This window comes from Carettochelys insculpta, chromosome 12 (assembly GCF_033958435.1).
Source record: "Carettochelys insculpta isolate YL-2023 chromosome 12, ASM3395843v1, whole genome shotgun sequence".
NCBI lineage: Eukaryota > Metazoa > Chordata > Testudines > Carettochelyidae > Carettochelys > Carettochelys insculpta.
Genome location: NC_134148.1, coordinates 25,396,330 through 25,418,051, shown reverse-complemented (window position 1 = coordinate 25,418,051; position 21,722 = coordinate 25,396,330). Strand labels below are relative to the sequence as shown.

The following is a 21,722-nucleotide window of genomic DNA, read 5'->3' as shown; positions in this document are numbered from 1 at the left end:
TCATTGGAGATGTTAGAAACACATCTATCAGGGATGGTCTAGACAGTGCTAGGTCCTGCCGTGAGGGCAGGGGACAGGACTCAATGACCTCTTGACATCTCTTCCAATTCTAGTGTTCTATGATTCTATGCTTCTAACAACTCTTCCTTGCTTTGATCACCACAGGCAGAACTGGGACCATTTTCTCTACCTTGATTGCGTGTATAAATTAAAATCCCTGCACTTAGCAAAAGGCTTATTGGTAGACTGCATTTGCATTAACTTTATTTTAAAAGTTTCTATCAGCACTTAGTGTAAGATTCAGTCACAGTGAATCCAGCAAAGGGCTGTCTCCAATCTCTGTCCCTCATGTAGGACAGAGGCATTCTACGTAAAGCATCTCTCCAGTATGGCCTTTAGTTCCAGTGCAAGAAACCTGTGGCAGGAGACTTAGAGCGCCTACTCTTGGAAGAGTCTATGTCTATGTGTCCCCCTTTCACAGAGAATAGGGAATTGTCAGAGCCATCTCCAAAGGAAAGAGGAAATCTTCCCCGTTAGGAATCCATTCATTGTACTAGGAGTTATGCAGAGACACCGACAGCTGCCACTGGTCCCAGGGCAAAGTGGGGAACTCACTTTGGAGGCCAAATCAAAGAGTTCTTGGATCCTGGCAACCTGCAGATTTACCACAAATACAGTGGAATTCTCTGGCTCACGCCTCCACATCTGGAGTCTGGAGTCTGTGAGGGTGAGGCAAGTCTCCAGCCAGTGCTACCCCTTGGAAGATCAGGTCTTTGCCCATGAAATCTTATGCTCCAAAATATCTGTAAGTCCATAAGGTGCCATAGGACCTCTTGTTCTCATTGGAAATGTCCCTGAGCAACAGAAGAGGTGCACCAAGTGGGGAGTATGAAATTTTGTAACGGGGGGGGGGGGGGCACAGCGTGATTGGTTCCCGCCACACACACAACTTCCATTTCCTTCTCCCTGACCACTCTGCTCCTGTTATGCTGACCTCTGTGGAGAGTTCCCATCCCATGACTCTCCCAGGAGATGGGTGTGGTGCTGCAGGACAGCAGCTTGATTAATGACCTGCTGAGTATTCAGGTGAATTTGGGTTGAGCTTCCCACTGCATGCAGCCTGCCACATGCCTTCCAAAGGGTTCTGCTTGCAGCTGCCAGCAGGAGAGGCTGGAGCACAGTGTGGTTAGAGAAGCAGGAAGGCTGTACACTCTATGCAGACTAGAAAGCTCCACTCCCAGGCCAGACCAAATTGGCACCTGCGAGCTGCTCACTCCGAGCTCCCTCCAGGCAGGGCCAACAAGAAAAGTGAGTCCCCCTTCAGCAGTGTGCTGAGCGCCCTAGCAATGGCTCTGGGCTCAAGCTCCACCAGTGGCTTTGCTTCACAAATGCTAATTTTGTTATAAGTTGTGTTCAAACTTAACTCCTTGAGGCACCCTGGGCTGGGCTTGCTTCGAAGCTTCTGAGACTCTGATATAAAGAGAGAGGAACATATTTTAAGTTTCACTGCTGCTGAAAGACCCTTACCGTAAGAAGCAGTGCAAGTTGCAAAACCAGGCCAAATACTATCACTCTCTTTTTGCTTAGTGCCAGGGTCAGAGAAATGATCCTGTTGGCCCAATCAATAAAAAAGGAAACTTATAATTCTTTGATGGCTTCTCTTCCTTTAATGAACTAAAAACAAAAGCCAAGCTTTTCAAAGGAGAAAGTGGCCTTCAGAACATTGATTTATCTACTGCCTCCCCTCCTCACCCTCTGCCACCAACGCATCATGTCCAGGATACCACTGCTTGCTTCCAGGGCTGTCCGAGAGGGTCCCTGATAATTGCAGGAACAAAAGAGGGGCCTGATGAAAAAAGTTTGCTTGCATCTGCAACAGAGGACACAATGAACCACGTCTGATGTACCCAGTGCATACAGAGCTGTGCTATGCCACATATTTTTATCTTTTTTGTTGCTTCTGTAGCTTTTTACAACCGCGGTGTCCAATATGTTCACTACTCACTACATGGGGCAAACAGGGCTCTCAAGCCACATGCCGTTCTTGGAGCCTTTAAGTGTGGCTCCTCCTTAGATCTGCATGTAGGGAGTGCTGTCCGCCCGCTCCATGCACGTGCCCCACAGCTCCGTGGAAGAAGCACATGGCAGTCCCGGCCCGGTGAGTTGCCAGCTTTGAATTAGAATGGGGAGGCTGGGGGATCCTGGCTCTGCGTGACAGGAAGGACATTTGTTTAGAGGAAGGAGAGGAATGTGGCAAATATGGACGACAACCAAAAGTGTGGCGATCTTTGAATTCCTAATGGACACCGCTGGTTTACAATGTGTGTGTTGGAACAGTGCCTGAGTGTTCAGGATTGGCAGGGGAAGGCCGTGGGGCGTGGAACCCCGAGCATTCTTTTTGAGCTGATTCTCTTTAAATATTCTTTTCTTATGAAGCTGTTGTTTTACAGCAAGGAGACTTCTAAATGTGCATTCATTTAGGGCATATCTGAAGTTGCGTGAGAGACTGCCATAGCTCACACTCTCTTGTAAATCACCATTGAACAGTAGTAACCCAAAAAATGAACGGAAAACATGTCTGGTTTCAATTATAAGGTAAAAGTCTTGCCAAAGGTTGTATTTGATTCAGAGACCACCCTTTGGTAGAGCAATGCTTTACCGGCCAAATTACCTTAAGACACTTTGTGGTTGTGTTATACTCATCATGTTGTGTATTGGCAACTAGAATGGATCTTCTAACTGCTGGCTCCTTATCAGAAAGTCTGAAACTCTGTCCTTGACAGCATTCTCTCATGTCATGAAGACTCCAGAAACTTGACATTTGGGTTAACTATAATCTAATGTTATCCTTTTGAGCAATTATTACATTGAAAACGACAGAAATTGTTTTAAACCCCCTTGCAAACATGACTTTCTTGGCCCAAGGAATATCAGTTAAGAAATGGTATCATTAAATGAAAGGTTTATGTTTTTTACAGAATGGAGCTGTAAATATAAAGTCGGGGAAAACCACAAGTGTCATAGATATAACAGACTGTAGCAGCTTTCCAATCAAAAATAAATTAACCACATTCTTCACAAAATCTTTTTATAGCGTTTGCCTTCCACCACTGCCAAGTCTGATGCTCTGTAAAATAATCTCTGGGCTGACATCCATCTCCGTATTTGACAGGCACGTTACCTCTGAGTCTGAAACTAAGCACATACATAAATCCAGATAGATGCTGTAAATAATGGAGAAAGCTCTTCCATTTTAGGGCTATCTAAACACTTGCTTCCACGCAGTCAAAAATATCAACAATAAAACTGATGTTTCTAATAACTAGATCTATGTCTTGTAGCAGGGTGGGGCCAGGAGAGGGGAGGCAGAAGTAAAAAGAGAGCTGAGACAGAGCTGGCAACTGAAGTAGGAACAGCTGAGGAGTAGGCTGCCCTAAATCAATCAGGTCCAGCTGATCCTACTCAGGGGCTACCTTTATAAGCTCTTCTCCACGCAGGGCAAGGGGAAGGTGTTGAAGGAAAGTTTGGGAGACGAGTGAAGAGAAGGAAGGAAGGAGACAGAGAAACAGATGGGGCAGCACAGCCCCCCTGGGTTGCTGTGGCTCCTCTCCTCCTTCGTGGCCCCAACCCAGGGAGGGCCTGGAGCCCCACCAGAGACTTGGAGGAACTGGTCAGCTGCAGGAGCCAAACTAAGGAGGAGACTGGCTGCCACGACTACCACTTGAGGAAGGGGATACCAGGGAGAAGCGTCTGGGGGAAGTGGCCCAGGGAGAGAAGCTGCAGGGGCCAGGGAGAAGTAAGTCAGCCCTCCCAGGTAGCGGCTGCCCAGGGTCCCTGAGCCGGAACCCGGAGCGAGTGGGTGGGGACCAGGTCCCCCCCCAGACTGCCCCCTGCCCCAACAAGGGTAACGTGGTGCATATGGTGGGGCCAGTGGACCAAACAGAGGGCCTCGGGCCCAGGAATGAGTCTGACCACACTACAGTCTGAATTGAAGGCTAACAGCCACCACTACACAAATAGGAAAAGACCTGAATTCACGGTTCTTACATAAGAGCCTTACAGCCAAGGAAGCCTAGAAGCGTGCAGGAGATGTCTATCCCAAAATTGCATACATTTTGCAGGTTGCCTTATATTTTACAAAGAAAGCAGAATGATCATTGAAGCCGCTACCTGTTCTAGCCAAAGTGGCGAAGGTATAAAATGTACAGATGCACAATACAAATCTTACAGTTGAGCTAGAAATTAGAGTTGCTTTAAAGTACTATTATAGAGCCATCAAAGGCCAAATCCTGCAGTCCCTACACAGGAGCTAGGCTCCCACTGGAGTCAATGGCAGTTTTGCCAGGGTAAGGACTAAGGGCTGCAGCATCTTCTCTGCTAGCTGGCTCAGAAGGATGCAAAGGGACAGCAATTAGGACACCAAGGATATGCTTACACAACAACTAAAACCCAAAGCTGGCCCATGCCAGTTGATTTGGGCTCATGAGATGTAGATTTTCAGGCTCAGGCTATACCCTGAGCTCTGTGACCTACCCAGTTTACAGGGTCCTACAGTCAAGGCTCCAGCCCAAACCCAAACATCTACACTGCTATTAAACACCCCTTACCCTGTGCTCTGCCAGCCTGAGTGGTTCCTGAACCCTCACGGGCTCTGTGCCCCTGGCCTCCACTTTGCTGCAAAGGATGTGCCCTTAAATGACTTCTTCAGAACCATCAAATGAGTCCAAATTGTTAACTGCCTACCAACTGCCTTTGGGGAAACAATGGAATTTTCCAATGCACCAAGGCGGTTTGGGATGCAACAACAATATGTTAAAGACTTAAACTGCCATTAATGAAACTTTGTCTGACATCCACATAAAATTCTTTTGAAAAACAAACTGCAATGAGCCAGGGACTATTAGTCTCAAACAAACGTGGGTTAGTTAAACAGAGCAGAGAACTCTACCACATATGTTTGCTTTTGCTTGGGGGGGAGGGGAAGTAATACAATTTCTAAATTTTATATGCATGAAAATTGTACAAATCCATCCACAAAGCTTATGCAGGTTTTTTAAACTAATTAAACGTTGTGGCTTTCAGTTAAGTTATATTATTTGTCATTACTTCACTTTCAGCAGTTTCCTTTCTTTGGGTTACCTGTACAACTTGACCTTTAGCTAACACCACCCTCTACTAAGCTATATATTTTGTTGGGTCTAACTGGCAACTGCTTAAGATACATTTCAATGTATATTAATGAACTAAACATGTCTCCGTTCTAGAGGTGTAGTAGAAATCTTCACTGGAGAAGAGCTCACTGCCCAAAATCAAAAAAGGAAAGATTCTACCACGTTCACAAATGTGGCATTTATCTTTCTCTGTAAGGTGTCCTATGGCATCCATGGGAACTATTGTCACAGGAAGAGTCTACTGACCTCTGGCCTTTAATATAATATAAGAAAATGTTGTCACAAGCTGCTGTATTTCATCTGGACCACATCGTAACTCCCCATCCCCTTACTCACAATGGTGAGCAGTTTCACACACAAGGCATCCCAGTCACTCTGACGGGACTACTCCTGTGAGTGACTGCTCATCAGTGTGAGTAACCTGGCCCTCTGAAAAGAAAACAATTTCATGCTCCTTCTCAGAATGCAACCCCCCGTCAAAGATTATGACACCTACTCTTTTAACGCTGACACTTTTTACCACAGCCATAACTGCCCAGTAGAAGTGCTCTTTGTTGCTGAAGTGCCCACTCCGTTATTATTCTATTCTAGTCTTCCTGATAAGCTACATGTGCATGCTGCTTATCCTGCTCTATTGCTGCACACACGCTGTGACAAAACTCAGGCTACAGCTTGATAAAGAGAGTGTATGTGGCAGTAAGTTTAAAAGGCCACTTCCAAATATGTGCCAAAGGAAAAAAAAAAGTTACAATTAGTTCTTGAAATGGGCTCACCACTCTTTTGGACTCCTTTGCGGTGTGAGTGAAAGACTATACAATCCCAAGTTGCATTGTGGTTTGAGGCTTATTTTTCAGTAGCAATATTTTTCCTAAATTTAATGGTAGTTTTCTAAGCAGGGGTTAACAAGCCAAACCCACAGACTAAACGGAGGCTTTTAGCTCCTATGGTAATTCCATTCCCAGGTTAAAATGTCAAAATTAAATTACTGTTTTATGTGTAAAAAGGAAAAATTGGTTTAAGAATATCCCATTTAAAAGGAAACAATATTTTATGGCAAAAAGACAACACTATTTTATAGAAAAAATCCTACTGTGGTGGTATTAAAGAACATATAACCTTCCCACCACCACAGCAGCCTAAATACTTTACAAAGCAATCAAATCCAAGATGAAACTATAGTGAACTGCACTTTAGAAAGTGAATAATGAATAATAAATACCACTTGTTCTAGAGAGGCTCCAAATACACAAAGTGTATTTCCAGATCCAACCTTCCCCTAATCTGGGGACTTTCTGCTGCAGGGTGAGTAGATTCAAGTGTGGCTCTAACAATTTCTATACCCCTCTAATCCTGTGCAAAGTGGGGCAATGTGGTATAGACACCCAGAGACACCCTGTGGGGGAGGAATACTCTATTGACTGGGCATAGAAGAAGAAAACGGGGGGCAGGAAGAAACTTCGGGAGGTTATTTAGTCTGATCCCCTGCTCAAAGCAGGCTCAAACCCAACTAAATCATTCCAGCCAAGCCTCACCTCAAGAACCTCTGAGGGTAGAGATTCTACCACCTCCCTAAGCAACCCATTCCAGTGCTTCACCACCCTCCCACTAAAATAATTTTAGTGACTATCCAGACTAGGTCTCCTCCACTGCAACTTGAAACAATTGTTTATTGTTCTATCATCTGCCACTACTAAGAATAGCTTGGCTCCATCCCCTTTGGAACCCCCCCGCCCATCAGGTAGTTGAAAGTTGCTGTCAAATCCCTCCCCTCCCTGCTTCTCTTCTAAAGACTAAATAAGCCCAGTTCCCTTACTGTCTCCTCATAAGTCAGGCGCCCCAGCCCTCTAATCATTTTCATTGACCTCCCCTGGTCCCTCTTAATTTGTCCACATCCCTTCAGTAGGGGGGAGCCCAAAATGGGATTCAGTTCTCCAGCTTCTTGTCTGCTGTAATCCCCAGGTCCTTTTCTGCACAACCACTGCCTAGTCAAATCAGTCCCCAGCCTGTAGCAGTACACTGGATTTTTTCATTTCAAGTGTAGGACTCTGCACTTGTCCTTGTTGAACCTCATCAGCTTTCCTTTGACACAGTCCTCCAATTGCATGTGTCACTCTGGACCCTATCCCTCTGTATCCAGTATATCTACCTCTCCTCCCCTCCCCGCTTAGCATCATTCACTAACTTGTTGAGGATACAAACCAACCCATCACCCAGAACATTAATGGGGTGATTGCCTGGGGCACTTCACTTGATACCAGCTGACAACTAGACATCAATCTGTTGATCACTATTCACTGAGCGCAACAATGTAGCCAGCCTTCTCTCCACTTAGTAGTCCATTCATCCAGGACATACTTCTTTAACTTGCTGGCAAGAAACTATGGGAGACTGTTATCAAAAGCTTTGCTAAAGTCAAGTTATATCACATCCACTGCTTTCCCCAGGTCCACAGAGACAGGTATATCATCATAGAAGGCAATCATGTTGGTCAGACATGACTTGCCTTTGGTGAATCCATGTTCACTGTTCCCAATCACCTTCCTCTCATCTGAGTGTTTCAAAACTGATTCCTTGAGGACCTGGTCCATGATTTTTCTGGGGTCTGAGGTAAGGCTGACAGGTCTGTAGTTCTCTGATCCTCCTTCTTCCCCTTTTTGAAGATGGGCACTATATTTGCCTATTTCAAATTATCTGGAATCATCACCTCCTACAATTGTGAATTTTCAAAAATAATGACTAGTGGCTCTGCAATCACTTCAGCCAATCACGTCAGCCAACTCTCTTAGCACTCTTGGATGCATTAGATCCATCCCCACAGACTTGTGCATGCCCTGCTTTTCCTTCATGGCTGAAAGATGCTCACTTCCTCCCAACACCGTGCTGCGCAGCGTAGCCATCTGGGAACTGACTTTGTTTGTGAAGACCGAGACAAAAACATTGAGTGCTTCACCTTTTTCCAACCATTTATCACAAGGTTGCCTTCTCTGTTCATTAAAGGTCCCATATTTTCCCTGATCTCCTTCTTATTGCTAGCATACCTAAAGAAACACTTCTTGTAATCCTTCACATCCCTCGCTAGCTGCAACTCCAATTGCACTTTGGCCTTCCTGATTACACTCCTGCACCCTTGAGCACTGCTTGTATACTCCTCCCTAGTCATCTGTCCAAGTTTCTCCATCTTGTAAGCTTCATTTTTGTGTCTAAACTCACCAAAGATTTTCTCTAATATGGTTGCTCCTTGTCAAGACATATAGCTAAGTCACCTGATGCTGGAACTCGTTCTGACTGTAGTACTTTTTGATGGGGGTGTGAAAGGTTGAAGCTGAACACAAAATGATTCCCGCCTTTGTTTGGTTCTCTATAAATAGATTTTATAAGTCTGGCCAAAATCTATTTATAAGTAGAGAACCAAACAAAGGGGGAGTTGGCAGTTGGAAGACACCCCCTGCTTACCACCAAGGTAACTGCTGGAAATATCAGAGACTGAACAGGGGCAAGTATCAAGCCCAAGCTTAGGAGGCTGCTTAGCTTGTGAGAAAAGATCATTAAAACTACTGTTTGGGTAAGAAAAGGCATGTCACAAGTTTCATAGGGCTTGTCTACACTACCACCTTCCTTTCAAGGAAGGATAGTAATTAGGGTGTTGGGAGTTTACTAATGAAGTGCTGCCGTGCACAGGTAGCACTTCATTAAGCAAATTCCCCCCGGCAGCAACTCTGAAGTTTTAGACTTCGAAGTACCAGCACGTGTCTGGCCGCAGCTCACCCACCAGTACTTTGAAGTGCCGGGGCAACTTCAAAGTCCCCCTTACTCCTCAAAATTTTTATTCCAACTCTGTGCCTTTGCTGGGGGAGATGAGAGCTTCTAGATCTGCAGGACAAGGAGGTGGGATACCCCAGAGGGCAGGTGGGTGGGGTGACAGTCTCCAGAGGAGCTCCATGACACAGACCATCAGAATGGGAATTTTTCATTTAAACAGAAGGGAGAGAGGTGGATCTGGCTAAAATGTATAAAAGACAGTGCTGTACAATGAGAAGTGTGTGCGCACTATTTCTTTCTAACCAGCTAAAAGCAAATAGCCCAGCTGTGATCTGTAGCATACATTACTGCATTGTTATCCCTGGCCTCCTCCAGTGCGACACAGACATTAGTAAAGCTTTGAGTCACAAATGTAACATTTCATTCTCTTCTTCTAGCCTGTAAGCCACTGGGGGGATAGGCAGCGAGAATAACATCTGCAGAAGTTTTTACCTGGGAGACCAGAGCACTCCGAACAGACAGCTTTAGCCTTTGAGTGATGGCACAAGTGGAAACTGCCACAAATTTATGCTTTGCTCCAAAGGAAAATCAGCATCCAGCAAATAAACTCTCTACAACGTTTTTCCTTGTGTTTGCTGTATTTTTCACAGGATTGTATTTACAAAGCCTTGTTCGTTTATCAGGATTTTCTATGCTCATGGAAGGAGACCATTTCTGTCAGCGTAAAATACAATAAACGAAAGCAAAAAGATTTTGGGTAAAAAGGAAGCTTTCCAAAACCAACATGGAGTGTAATTTGTTTGCTGCATAACAAAAACAAACAGTTGATTTGATTTCTTCGCTCTGCGTCTGTCTTGTTTCTCTTTTTATCTACTTTTACAGGAATCTGTTGTTTAGTTTTATCTTGTACAAATGCAGACTTCTGCACAACCCATTTTAATTGGCTTTATCAAACATCATCATGGTCACGCAAATTTTAAGAGATTTTGTTCAGTGAACATCTGCAAACACTAGACAGAGTTATGGTATAACATTTCCTTGGACTTTCTTCTCTTGCTTTTATGTCTAAATTTTTCATCCAGGCTGGTTTTTAAAGTCAAAGTAACAATCTGTATAAACAGTTCAACTCTACTAAGCCCTAAAAGTTAGATTTCAAAACCAGAGATCTGGAATATAGTTGTATTTGTGAGTTACTATTCATACACTGTTTCATATGGGGGGGCAGAGAAAGAGGGGTGGGGACAGTATAGAAAACTGAGAACCCCAAAGAAGTGTGTGGGGTAGCATAAGGGAGAAAGGAAAAAAACCATTCAGACCCTGCGTTATCTGAGAGCACAGTGTTCATGTTATATATGTGTTGCAGAGATTTTAGAGTGCATCTGTCGGTCGGTGCTGTTTGTTCAAGAACTCCTCTTGAACTGTAAGAGCTACGACCACCAAATTTGATATGCAGCTTCCTCTTACCCTAACTTAAGCCAAGGACAGGGTTTGATTGTGCCTGGGAAATGGGAAGTACTGGGAAGAGGCTGTTTTCCAGAACATGGAAAGGAAAGGGGAAGAGGGAGGCGAAAGGGAGGGGCACAGACAGAAGGGGCGATACCGAGAGTGGCCATTGGAAGCACATGCAGCACCAAGGGAGAAGCCAGCAGGTCTGGGGCTCTGCCATCTTGCCTGCCACAAAGACTGGGTAAGTAGCTCCCCTGCCCCCAAATCCAGAGCCTTCCCTTCCCCCAACCCCCATGGAGAGCCTCTAGACTGCAGAGGGGGCTGCTGGCGCAGTCCCTGGAAACTTGCCCCACCCAGACAGCCCACAGGTTGCATGAGGCCTGCTGGCAGGGCTGGTGAAGCGTTGAAGGAAGGGTGAGTCTAGTCACGCCACCAAAGCCTGACCACCCCAAGCCAACCTGCAGGCTGTAAGGGAGGAAGCTGAAGAAGGCCAGCCCCCGAAAGCTTCCCCCCTCCGACAGTCTGTAGGCCATGGGAGGCCAGCTGGAAGGGTAGCAGTTCCTTGGAGACTGCCTCCCTGACAGCCTGCAAGCTGTGGGGGCGGCCACTGCTGGAGCCTGGTCACCCACCCACCTAAACAGCCTGCAGGCCATGAGAGGAGGTTATCGGAGAGGGGCAGCTGGAGAAGGGACAGCTCCCTGGAGCCTGCCCTCACAACACCATCATGCACGCTGCAGAGGGTCAATCTGCAGGCCGCAGAGGGTCAGTTGGAGGGGAGGCAAACCCCCCAACCCCCACCCCATCCCAGAAGAGCCTGGCCCTCCTCAGACAGCCTCCACATTGCGAGAGGCTCTGGAAGCTGGCAGCCTCCTGGAGCCTGCCCCCCTGTGACAGCCTGAAGACCATGAGGGGTCAGCTGGAAGGGGGGCAGCCTCCAAGAGTCTGCCCCCCCCCCAAACAGCCTGCATACTGTGGGGGGGCCACTGGAAGTGGGCTGACCCTCTGGAGTCTGTTCCTCACTCACACAGCCTACAGGCTGTGGGGGAGCTCCCAGAGCATGCCCCCCTGCCAGTCTGCAGGCTGAATGGGAGCCACTTGAGGCAAGGGGCAGCCCCTGGAGTGCCCCACCAAACAGGGTGCAGGATGAAGGGAGCCACTGGAGGCTGGGAGCAGCCCCCAAAGAGCCCCTCCCAGACAACAGCAGGGTGGGGGAGGGGCAGCTGAAGTACGCACCCCGATCCCTCCCTCCCAGGAGAAGTGGCTGTCCAGGGAGTGTACCCCTGGCCCCCTGAGGAGGAGCTTCTGGCCAGTGAGTGCTGTCCTGGCCCACTGGGAGGAGCTGCCACAAGAACAGCACCACTCTCACCACCACGAGAGGCCCCAGTAACCTCCCACCCTGCAACCCTCTGTCCCGAGACCCCTGCCCTAACTTCTACACCTCTCACTTACCTTGACCTCTGCACCCCACCCTCTGCCTTGAACGTCCCCAGCCTTCAGTCCTCACCAACCCTCTGCCCTAAGACCCACCCCCACCCCCACCCCTCCTCAGCTCTGGAACCTCACCTCCAACCCTCCTTTTTCTTCAGTTTTGAAAACCACTATCTTTGAAAAAAAGCATGTACATTTCCCACTTATTTTCAAAAAATTACTTCAGTTAAAGACATGAGCAATGCCAGGTACATCTGCTAGTTTTGTACATATAATGCACACATTATTAGGTTCTTCCAGACCATGACTCTAAAGTAGCTTGGCTCGGTCCACCGCAGTCAAAGGGTTTTACAGACAGGTTTTCCTGGAACTATGTTTACATTTCCCTACTTCACTATAAAGATGGAAACAAATGGGGCTTATATAATAACAGTTCTTTCACCCTAGAAAACATCCCCAGAGAGCCCTGCTGATGAACTTTTTGGCAAGATTTCCATGTCCTTTACATACCAGTGCAGAGACATTTTACATAATACAAGCTTTTGAAAATGAAAAAACATCTGATGTACACTCACCATCCTGTGTGTTTTGACTGAGGATCTGAGTGCGCAGCTCCTCAAGACTAATTCCCAGGCATGTACAAATTTCCTCTATGCTGTAGGGCTCAGGGTGAAATACCTCCTCGACAATGGTCAGCATTTCCTTCAGGCTAACCCCTAGCTTGGCCTGCACATCTTGGAGCTTCAGCATTGGCTTCCATTCTAGGCCTCTGGACTTTGAAAGAAGCTAACAGGTGACAGACAGACAACACCACAGATTGTAGTTTGAAACTGGCATGAATATTTCAGAGAACAGACAGATGTTAGAAGACTGACTTTTCTTCCACAAAACGCAATCAAGCTGTCTATCCTTACACAGCAAATAGTCAGTATGTTTATACTGATATACTTAGGAACAGGAAGATTTCTGTCAATAACAGCCCAGAAAATATACAGCATTTTTTTTTCTTTAAATACCAACCAAAACCTGCTACTGGTATGACATATGTCCAGGCAAAACAGTGATGTTTTTCCAACAGGCTATCCCCTCCAACTATTACTCACTTTATAAAGCCAAATTCAGACATTTGTTCACACATGTCCGCTGGTACAATAGTGGAAAATCTCAGAAGGGCTTGCTGTTATCTGCCTTTTATCTAATATTGACAATTCAGCCTGATTTATGTACACTCATCCCTCTCTGTATGAGCACAACTGGTACCCAAATTTCTGCTCATAGGCGAAAACTCGTAAGAGGGACACTAAATTTCCATTAAAATACATGTAAAAATCTCTGATTCGTTTCATGTGCTCGTAACTCAGTGAGAGTGGCAGCATGTGGCACAGCTTTTGAAAGGTAAGTGAACCCCCTGGGTTTGGGGGTGGGGGTGAGGTTAGGAGGGTTAAAGGCTGGGGGCAGTTTGGGCCCAGGAGCAGGAGGGAAGATTAATACCTGGTGGTGGGTTGGGTCCACAGGGCGAGCGGGGGGTTAAGGCTGCGGTGGGTTGGGTCCATGAGGAGGATAGGGTGTTAAGGCTGTAGTGGGTTTGGTCCATGGGGTTGGGGGGTGGTGTGGTTTCAGGCTGCTGTGGTTTGGGTCCAGGGGGAGAGTGGGGGGTTCAGACTGCAACAGGTTGGGTCTGTGGGGCTGGTGGGGTTTCAGGCTGCAGCAGGTTGGGGCTGCAGGGTGGTTCAGTTTGCAGCGGGTACTCATTTAACGAGGGATGAGTGTATTTAATAAATCCGAATATCTGAGGTTCTTGTTACAATCCTAATTTTCTTCTAAGTGCCCTGGATTGTCATGGTATTGTTGGTGCTGGACCTGAAACTACAAGCTTGCTGACTTTCCAGCGTAGGGCATTGTTTATTATTATAACATTTTATTATCATGCATTTTAAAAGGGAGTCTCAGATTTAACAGTACAATGAAGATTTTTCTGGAGGCATTTAAACAATAGTGTACGTCATATTAAATTGAAGCTGTATTCTGCTTGAGGGTGCCGACTGAGTGGGGTCACCATTTCCTCCATCAAGGTGTCTTTTCTTTTTAAAAAATATTGATTTGAACTTAAATCTGTTTGAAAGCATTAAGACCTCAATTCAGCAAATCCCTTTTCAGCAAAGCCCTTCAGTGAGGCTAACTTTCAGGGTTAGCAGGACTGAGTGTTAAGTAAATTGCTTTGTGTTAATTAGGGCCTTTCAAAGAGCTTGGACTTTTCCAAGAACTGGGGGACACTTTTTCACAGATTTCTGCAGTCAGTCAGAGCAAGATGTTGGTGGTTTGAAGCACGAGTGAGGTGCGGCCCAGCTACATAACACAGCTTCTCACTCGTTTCTTCTCAAGCATTACTGTGTAATATCCTTTTCAGTTTTTGCCTAGTGAAGTAGCCAAAAATATAACTACTCTTGGTGATGCTGCAGAAGTGATGGACGGCCTTGTTTCAAAGGTGCTGAGCATTCAGAGCTCCAGAATATTAATCTACCTGGGTCTCAATTTAATCACCTACAAAATGGGAATGCGATGGGATGTGCAAAGCCTGCATTAGAAGGAAGAGGTTAAGCAACACGAGTGAGTCTGCAGCAGTAGTACAGCTGGCCGGAGCATCCCTTACAGACAGGGCCAGTGTTCCCTGTAAACTGGGCACTTGTGTGGCTGCTCAGAAAAGATGCAAATGCTGCCCAGCTGATTAGCAGAGTGTCCACAGCAAGGTATGTGTTTCTCCTAGCAGTGCACATTAAAAATTTATTCCATACATGAATGGAAAACATCCCACACATGGATGGAAAAGGTTAGAGGGAACACTGGTGGGTACTGCTCTAACTTCATTTTCTTTCCTTTCTCTTGTTGTCAATTGACCATGTGAGTCCACTGAAGACAAGGTGGACTCATGTTGAGGTAGCTTAGAAGAGAAGAAGGGGCCTGACAAAACAGACCTGAAGGGCTTGGCTAAAACCCAGGGTAGACGGAAAGACTGGGCTCTCTTGGCATTTTACTGAGGAGGCTAACCTGAGGAGACCCCAGGCGTAAGGGCTGGAAGAACTAGTTACCTGACTGATGATCTCATGTGAAGTTGTGGTGCTGCTGAGTTACCCACTGGATTACCAGGGTGAAGGAATGAGGCTAAACATGATCCACCTCCATGTCCCCATCACATGGCGAATGGCTGGTCAGTGCAGATACTGAGGAAAAAAAACTTTATAATGCTACTCCTGGCCAGACGGCACCATGCCAGCTGGTGAGTCACTGTCACTGGGAGTAATATTTCCTTCACATATTTAACTTTACACTTTCATAGCTTTAATAGTTGCCTGTAAAAGTGATTTGAGCTTCATTTTAAAGGTACGGAAGAAATTTGAAGAATTATTATATTTCCTCTATGATCAGCGTATTGTAGCTCTCAGTACTTGAACTTAAATACGTACAATCACTTAGAAAGCTAACAAAATGCTTTCTATTAACCAAACATATAATTCACTGTATTATTAGTAATTATGCCACTGGTGCATTACCGCGTCCTTCCCAATTCCTTGGAGAGAGACCACATTTGAAATGATGTCCTTGGCTCTGTCTTCAAAGTGATCAGTATTTACGTTGCATGAGCTGCAATTCTGCCTAAGGGTTTCTTTGAAGTGTCTATGCTGGCTGCCCTTCCTGCTCTTTCCAAGTTTCATCTGACCAAACAGGACTCCTTTCCAAGAGTCTGTCATCACTCATCCCAATAACATGACCTATCCGTTTCTCAGCTTATACAAGAAATACATGTGAATATGAGTAAAAAAAATTATATGCCAGTAAATAATGAGACAAATATAAACAATGATTCATAGTGAATATTAGTATACTTGGCCCTATGTAACAATCATTCTAGTAATCCCAGTAATTCACGGTGCCATCTGAGGGTGTTTCAGCACTGCACAAACATTAATTGATTAAGTTTCACAGCACTAATTAAGGTACATAGGTAAACAAGCATTATTAACACCATTTTACAGGTGAAGAGATTAACCTGAAGCATAGTACACAGAAGTAAAGGCCTACATTTTTGCCAATGTAGGGTATCCATCCTGTGATATCTATTGTGGAATTTTCAAGGGCAGAAGTTCTCGACCAAAGTTTCTTTCCCAACAAAACTCCTGTCCAGAATAAGGAAACAAAATAGAGTCTCCCAGGCTATATTTCGACTATAGCTACTCTGCAGCTACTCATTTCTGTGTCTGCTATCCCTCCTCATGTGAGTGGTAGCAGAAACCTCTAAATAGCTGCTTATGTTGAACTTTGGTGCCATTTGGATGGCACCAAGTTCAAAATAAGTTAACTCAAAACAATTTATGCAATTGTTAACCGCAATCAGCTGGCCCTTCAACCACCAATCCCCTGAAGCCCCCAATGGGATGAGGGGGCCAGCCCCCTTTCAGTCAATCAGGGCTGGTCCCGCCCTGCCTGAGCAACACTGAATGTTGAAATCTGGCGAGCCCCATCCCCTCGTGTTGGATAACTCTGTGTAGTGTTGAGGGAAGCCAAAATTCTTTTTCCCGACCTTTCCTATCCTTCTCTTTCTTCAAGCTTTGCATTGTTCCTGCAATATTTTCAGGGATGTTGTCTCTGGAATCAAGGGAGGGGGGACAGTGGCTGGACGGCCAGCTAAGACGACACAGACACTGGCTGCTTTTTGTAAAATCTTTGATAAGTCAGTTATAAAAAGAGAAGTTACTCACCGCAGTAACGATGGTTCTTTGAGATGTGTCCCCGTGGGTGCTTCACGATAGGTGTCGGGCTCGCCCCGGCGCTGCAGATCGGATCCTTCCAGCAGTTTCTGCCAGACCGCGCATGCGCCGGCGCGCACCGCTCCCCTGCGCGCTCCCGGCCACGTGCACGATCCGGTCCCCACCAGTTCCTTGACCAACCACCTCGGATGCTCCTGAAAAACACCAAACAGAGATCCGAAGCAGGGAGGATGGGCGGGTGGTGGAGCACCCACGGGGACACATCTCGAAGAGCCATCTTTACTACGGTGAGTAACTTCTCTTTCTTCCTCGAGTGTCCCCGTGGGTGCTCCACAATAGGTGACTACCCAGCAGTAACCCAAGAAAGGAGGTGGGTAATCGGGTTATGTGCAGCTTGCCCCCGAAAGGACCGCTGTCGAGAGGCGGGTATCCTCTTGGAATACCCGGTGTAGGGCATAATGCTTGGCGAAGGTGTCATAGGATGACCAGGTCGCCGCTCTGCAAACGTCTTTTAGCGCGATGCCCTTGAAAAAGGCTGTTGATGCCGCCACCGCCTGGGTGGAATGAGCCCTAGGCGGGGCCAGTAAAGGAGTCTTTCGAAGTTCGTAGCACATCTTAATGCAGGACACAATGTGCTTCGAGATTCTCTGTGAAGAGAGACCCTCTCCTTTTGATCTGGGAGTGAGAGAGACTAAGAGTCTGTCCGTTTTCCAGAAGGACGTAGTTCTGTCTATGTAGAAGGCCAACGCCCTCCTCACGTCCAGGAGGTGCAGGCGTGCCTCCTTGTTGGAGCTATGAGGCTTCGGGTAAAACGAGGATAAAACTATAGGTTCGTTAAGATGGAACTCTGAAGAAACTTTCGGAACAAAGGCTGGGTGCAGCCGTAAGGTTACCGCCTCCTTTGAGAATACCGTGCAGGGCAGCGTTGCCATAACTGCTGCGAGCTCAGTGACCCTGCGAGCTGACGTGATTGCAAGAAGGAAGGCTGTCTTTATCGTAAGGAGATGGAGGGAAACCATGGCTAAGTGTTCAAAGGGTGGTCCCGTTAGCGTGCTGAGCACCAGGTCCAAGCTCCGCGATGGTGGAAGCGGTTTCCGAGGGGGGGGTACAGGTTTACCAGCCCCTTCAGGAACCTGGTAACAAATAGGATGGGCAAACACCGTGGGCCCTTCCTCTTCATGCCGAAAAGCCGATATAGCGGCGAGATGGACCTTCAACGATGAGAGGGAGAGCCCGCCTCTCTTGAGGTCCAGTAAGTATTCTAGTATAACAGGTCTAGGCACTTCAAGGGGAGCTAACTGCTTGGTGGAACACCATGCGGTGAATCGAGTCCATTTCTGTTTGTAGGTCTTCCTGGTGGAGATCCTTCGGCTACTTTCCAGGACTTGTTGTACTCCCTCCGTACATGTACTTTCTAGGGAGCTGAGCCATGGATTAACCATGCTTGTAGGCGCAGGCCTCGGCGGTGTGGATGCACTATGGACCCCTGGGCCTGCGTGAGCAGGTCCGACGCTACCAGAAGGGGAAGCGGTGGATGATTCGACATGCGGAGAAGCAAGGGGAACCATTGCTGTCGATCCCATGTGGGGACCACTAGGATCATGCGGGCTCTCTCCCTTCTGGCTTTCTGCAGGACCTTGTGGATGAGCACCGTGGGGGGGAACGCGTAAAGCAGTGGGCCCTTCCATGAAATCGCAAACGCATCCCCCAGGGACCCCTGCCCAAGTCCTGCCCTGGAGCAGTACTGGGGGCACTTCTTGTTGTGCTGAGTGGCAAACAGGTCTATCTGGGGAAACCCCCATGCATGAAAAATCGGTCGTAGCAGATCGGAGCGGATCTGCCACTCGTGTGTGAGTGCGAAGTGCCTGCTCCGCTGGTCTGCCTTCACGTTGTGAGCGCCTGGTAAGTACGAGGCTTTCAACGTTATATTGTTGGCGATGCACCAGTTCCACAGCCGGACTGCTTCCGCACATAAGGCACGGGATCGAGCTCCGCCTTGTCGATTTATATAAAACATGGTGGAGATATTGTCTGTATTGATCCCGACTACCTTGCCTTGTATGTGGTCTTGAAAGTGTTTGCAGGCGTTGAACACCACTCTGAGCTCCAGTATATTTATATGCAGTGACTGTTCTGTAGGGGACCACAGTCCTTGCGTCACCTTTTCGCCCATACGTGCTCCCCACCCTATGTGGGAGGCGTCGGTGGTGAGAAAAATAGAGATTTGTGGTTGGTGGAAGGGTACCCCTGTTAGCATGTTCTTGGGGTTTACCCACCATTGCAGGGATCTGCGCGCCTCTGTCGTGGGCGACACCACCCTACGGACGGTATGGGATGCCGGCTTGTAAACGCTCGCCAGCCAATGTTGTAGGTTGCGCATATGCAACCTGGCGTTCTGTACCATGAACGTTGCCTCTGCCATGTGGCCGAGCAGCTGGAAGCACGTTAAAACCGGCACCATGGGGCTGTATGTAATGACTTGTACCAGGGAACCGATGGTGCGAAAGCGAGCGTCGGGTAGATAAACGCTTGCTGTGATAGAATTTATGCGTGCCCCTATGAACTCTATGTTCTGTGTGGGGTCGATCTTTGACTTTGCAAGGTTGATGACCAGGCCCAGCGAAGAAAACGTGTTTGCTGTTATGCGTATCATGCGTAGTACCTCCGCCTTCGAGGCCCCTTTCAGTAGGCAGTCGTCCAGATATGGGAATATAAATACCCTCTGTCTGTGCAGGTAGGCTGACACCACTGCCAGGGTCTTGGTAAAGACTCTGGGGGCCGAGGAGAGGCCGAATGGCAGAACCTTGTATTGGAAATGTTCTTTGCCAACCATAAACTGGAGAAAACGTCTGTGAGCCGGGTGGATCGTTATATGAAAATATGCATCTTGTGAGTCGAGGGCTGCAAACCAATCTCCATCGTCCAGTGCCGTGAGTAGAGAGGCGACTGTGATCATCCGAAAGCGTTGTTTGCGCAAGTACCGGTTGAGGCATCGAAGATCTAAGATGGGCCTCCAGCCTCCTGTTTTCTTCTCTGTGAGGAAGTATCGTGAATAAAACCCTTTCCCCTGAAGTCGCTCCGGCACTCTTTCGACCGCCCCTATAAGCATCAGGTGGTCCACCTCGTGCTTGAGTTTCGCCTCGTGGGAGGCATCCCTGAGATGAGGTCTGGGTGGAGGTCTTGGCGGTGGGAGCGACTGAAAGGGGATTACGTAACCCGTGGCTATGATCTCTAGTACCCACTTGTCTGTGGTGATCTTTTGCCATTGTGAGTGGAACGGTCGGAGGCGATGATGGAACATTAATTGTGGATGACATTGTGTGATGGTAGTATTAGTGCAGCCCTCGACCTGTCCGTCAAACCTGTTGCCTTTGGGCTTGCCCCGAGGATGCACGGCCTTGTTGGGAATGTCGCCTAGGAGTTCTATACTGTTGTTGCTGTTGATGCCGCCCTTGGTCGTAGCCCCATTGGTACTGAGCACGCTGAGGTTGGTACGGGTATCGCCATTGTTGAGGGTAATACTTTTTCTTTCTGTATGGAGGGGTACAAATACCCAGGGTTCTGAGCGTGGCTCTTGAGTCTTTACTGGAATGAAGGACCGAATCAGTTGACTCTGCAAACAACTTCTGCGTGTCGAAAGGGAGATCGACAATTTTTGCCTGCAGATCCCTCGGGACACCCGATGTCTGGAGCCAGGATTCCCTGCGCATGACCACTGCTGTAGCCGTTGAGCATGCCGCCAGGTCCGCTACGTCCAGGGCGATCTGGACTCCCATCCTGGAAGCTGCATAGCCCTCTTGCACGATGGCCTTCAGCACCGGCTTCTTATCTTCTGGAACTGAATCCATGAGAGAAGTAAGCCTGGAGTAATTGTCGAAATTGTGGTTCGCTAGATGTGCTGCATAATTAGCCATTCTCAGCAGCAGGGTGGAGAAGGAGTATACCTTTCTGCCAAATAGCTCTAGCTTCTTGGCGTCTCTATCCGTTCCCCCCGCTTTGTACTGGGAAGTCTTTGATCTCTGCTAAGAGGATTCTACCACCAGAGAATTTGGTTGTGGGTGACTAAATAGGAACTCCATGCCTTTCGCCGGGACGAAGTATTTCTTATCCGCCCTCTTGTTTATAGGTGGAGCGGAAGCTGGGGTCTGCCATATGGTAGTAGCAGACTCCATGATTGCTTCGTCGAGCGGTATAGTGATTTTGGACGAGGCCGGAGGCCTCAGGTTTTTGAGGAGTTTGTGGTGCTTCTCCTGCACCTCTGCTGTTTGGATGCCTTGCGTGAAAGCCACCCTTTTAAACAGCTCCTGAAACTGTTTGAGGTCGTCCGGGGGGACAACATCCCCAGAGGCCGTAGTCTCGTCGGGGGAGGACAAGGAGGAGCCACTAGGGTAGACCTCCCTTGAACTCTCAGGGTCCTGCTGCCGGTGGTACACCCTCTCACTAGAGGCTTGCGAGGGAAAATCTTGGGGTTCCAGAATCAGCTCCCCTTGAGACAGCTGTGTTTCCGTCCCCATCCGTGAGTGCCCGCGGGGGTACCGGGCGGTCGAGGGGGACCTGCCCCTGGGTATATGCCTGTGGTGTCTATGCCCAGCATGATAAGGACAACAGTGGCAGCACGGGCATGGCTCCTGGGATGGAGACCTGGACCACTCTCGAGGTGCATACCCCCGATGTCTGGGGGAGTGAGATCTTCTGGATGATTGAGACAATGGTGATGCTGGTTGGAGGAACGGGGAAGGAGGCTCTGGGTAGACTGGGGGAGACCCATGTCTCCTGGTTGGTGTACGCAGCATAAGGGGAGGACTTGTTGAGAGCAGCCCTGCAGCCCTGTCCAGAGAAGGGCTACGGTGCCGGGTTTTCGCTGCTGCCTTTCCCCTCCCCTGCGGGGCTAGCTCCGCCCGTCCCCGTGCCGGGGATCTCGGCCCCGCTGTCAGCGCCGCGCTCGGCACGCTCATCTGCGGTGCCGCGTGGGTGGTCTCCTCTGGTGCCTGCAGGCTATGTGCCTGTTGGCCCTGCACCATTGGTGCCATGGGAGTCTGTGCCGCTTGCGGCGGTGCTGCCGGTTCCGGCGCTTGCCTGGCCGCCGCTCTGAATGCGCGGGCCAGCTGTTTAGTAATCAGAGGCTCAGCCTCTGCCACGTGCGCTGCTGCGCTGC

General features: G+C 48.1%; 1 protein-coding gene across 5 annotated transcripts in view; it reads right to left on the bottom strand.

Annotated features, from left to right (window-relative positions):
* Window positions 1–21,722, bottom strand: part of GALK2 (galactokinase 2) — a 99,164-nt gene that overhangs the window by 10,069 nt on the left and 67,373 nt on the right. For all 5 annotated transcript variants that reach the window (XM_075007230.1, XM_075007231.1, XM_075007228.1 and 2 more), the window contains one exon: window positions 12,380–12,590. In XM_075007230.1, the coding sequence (XP_074863331.1) occupies window positions 12,380–12,590 (211 nt within the window). The remainder of the gene's footprint in view (window positions 1–12,379; window positions 12,591–21,722) is intronic.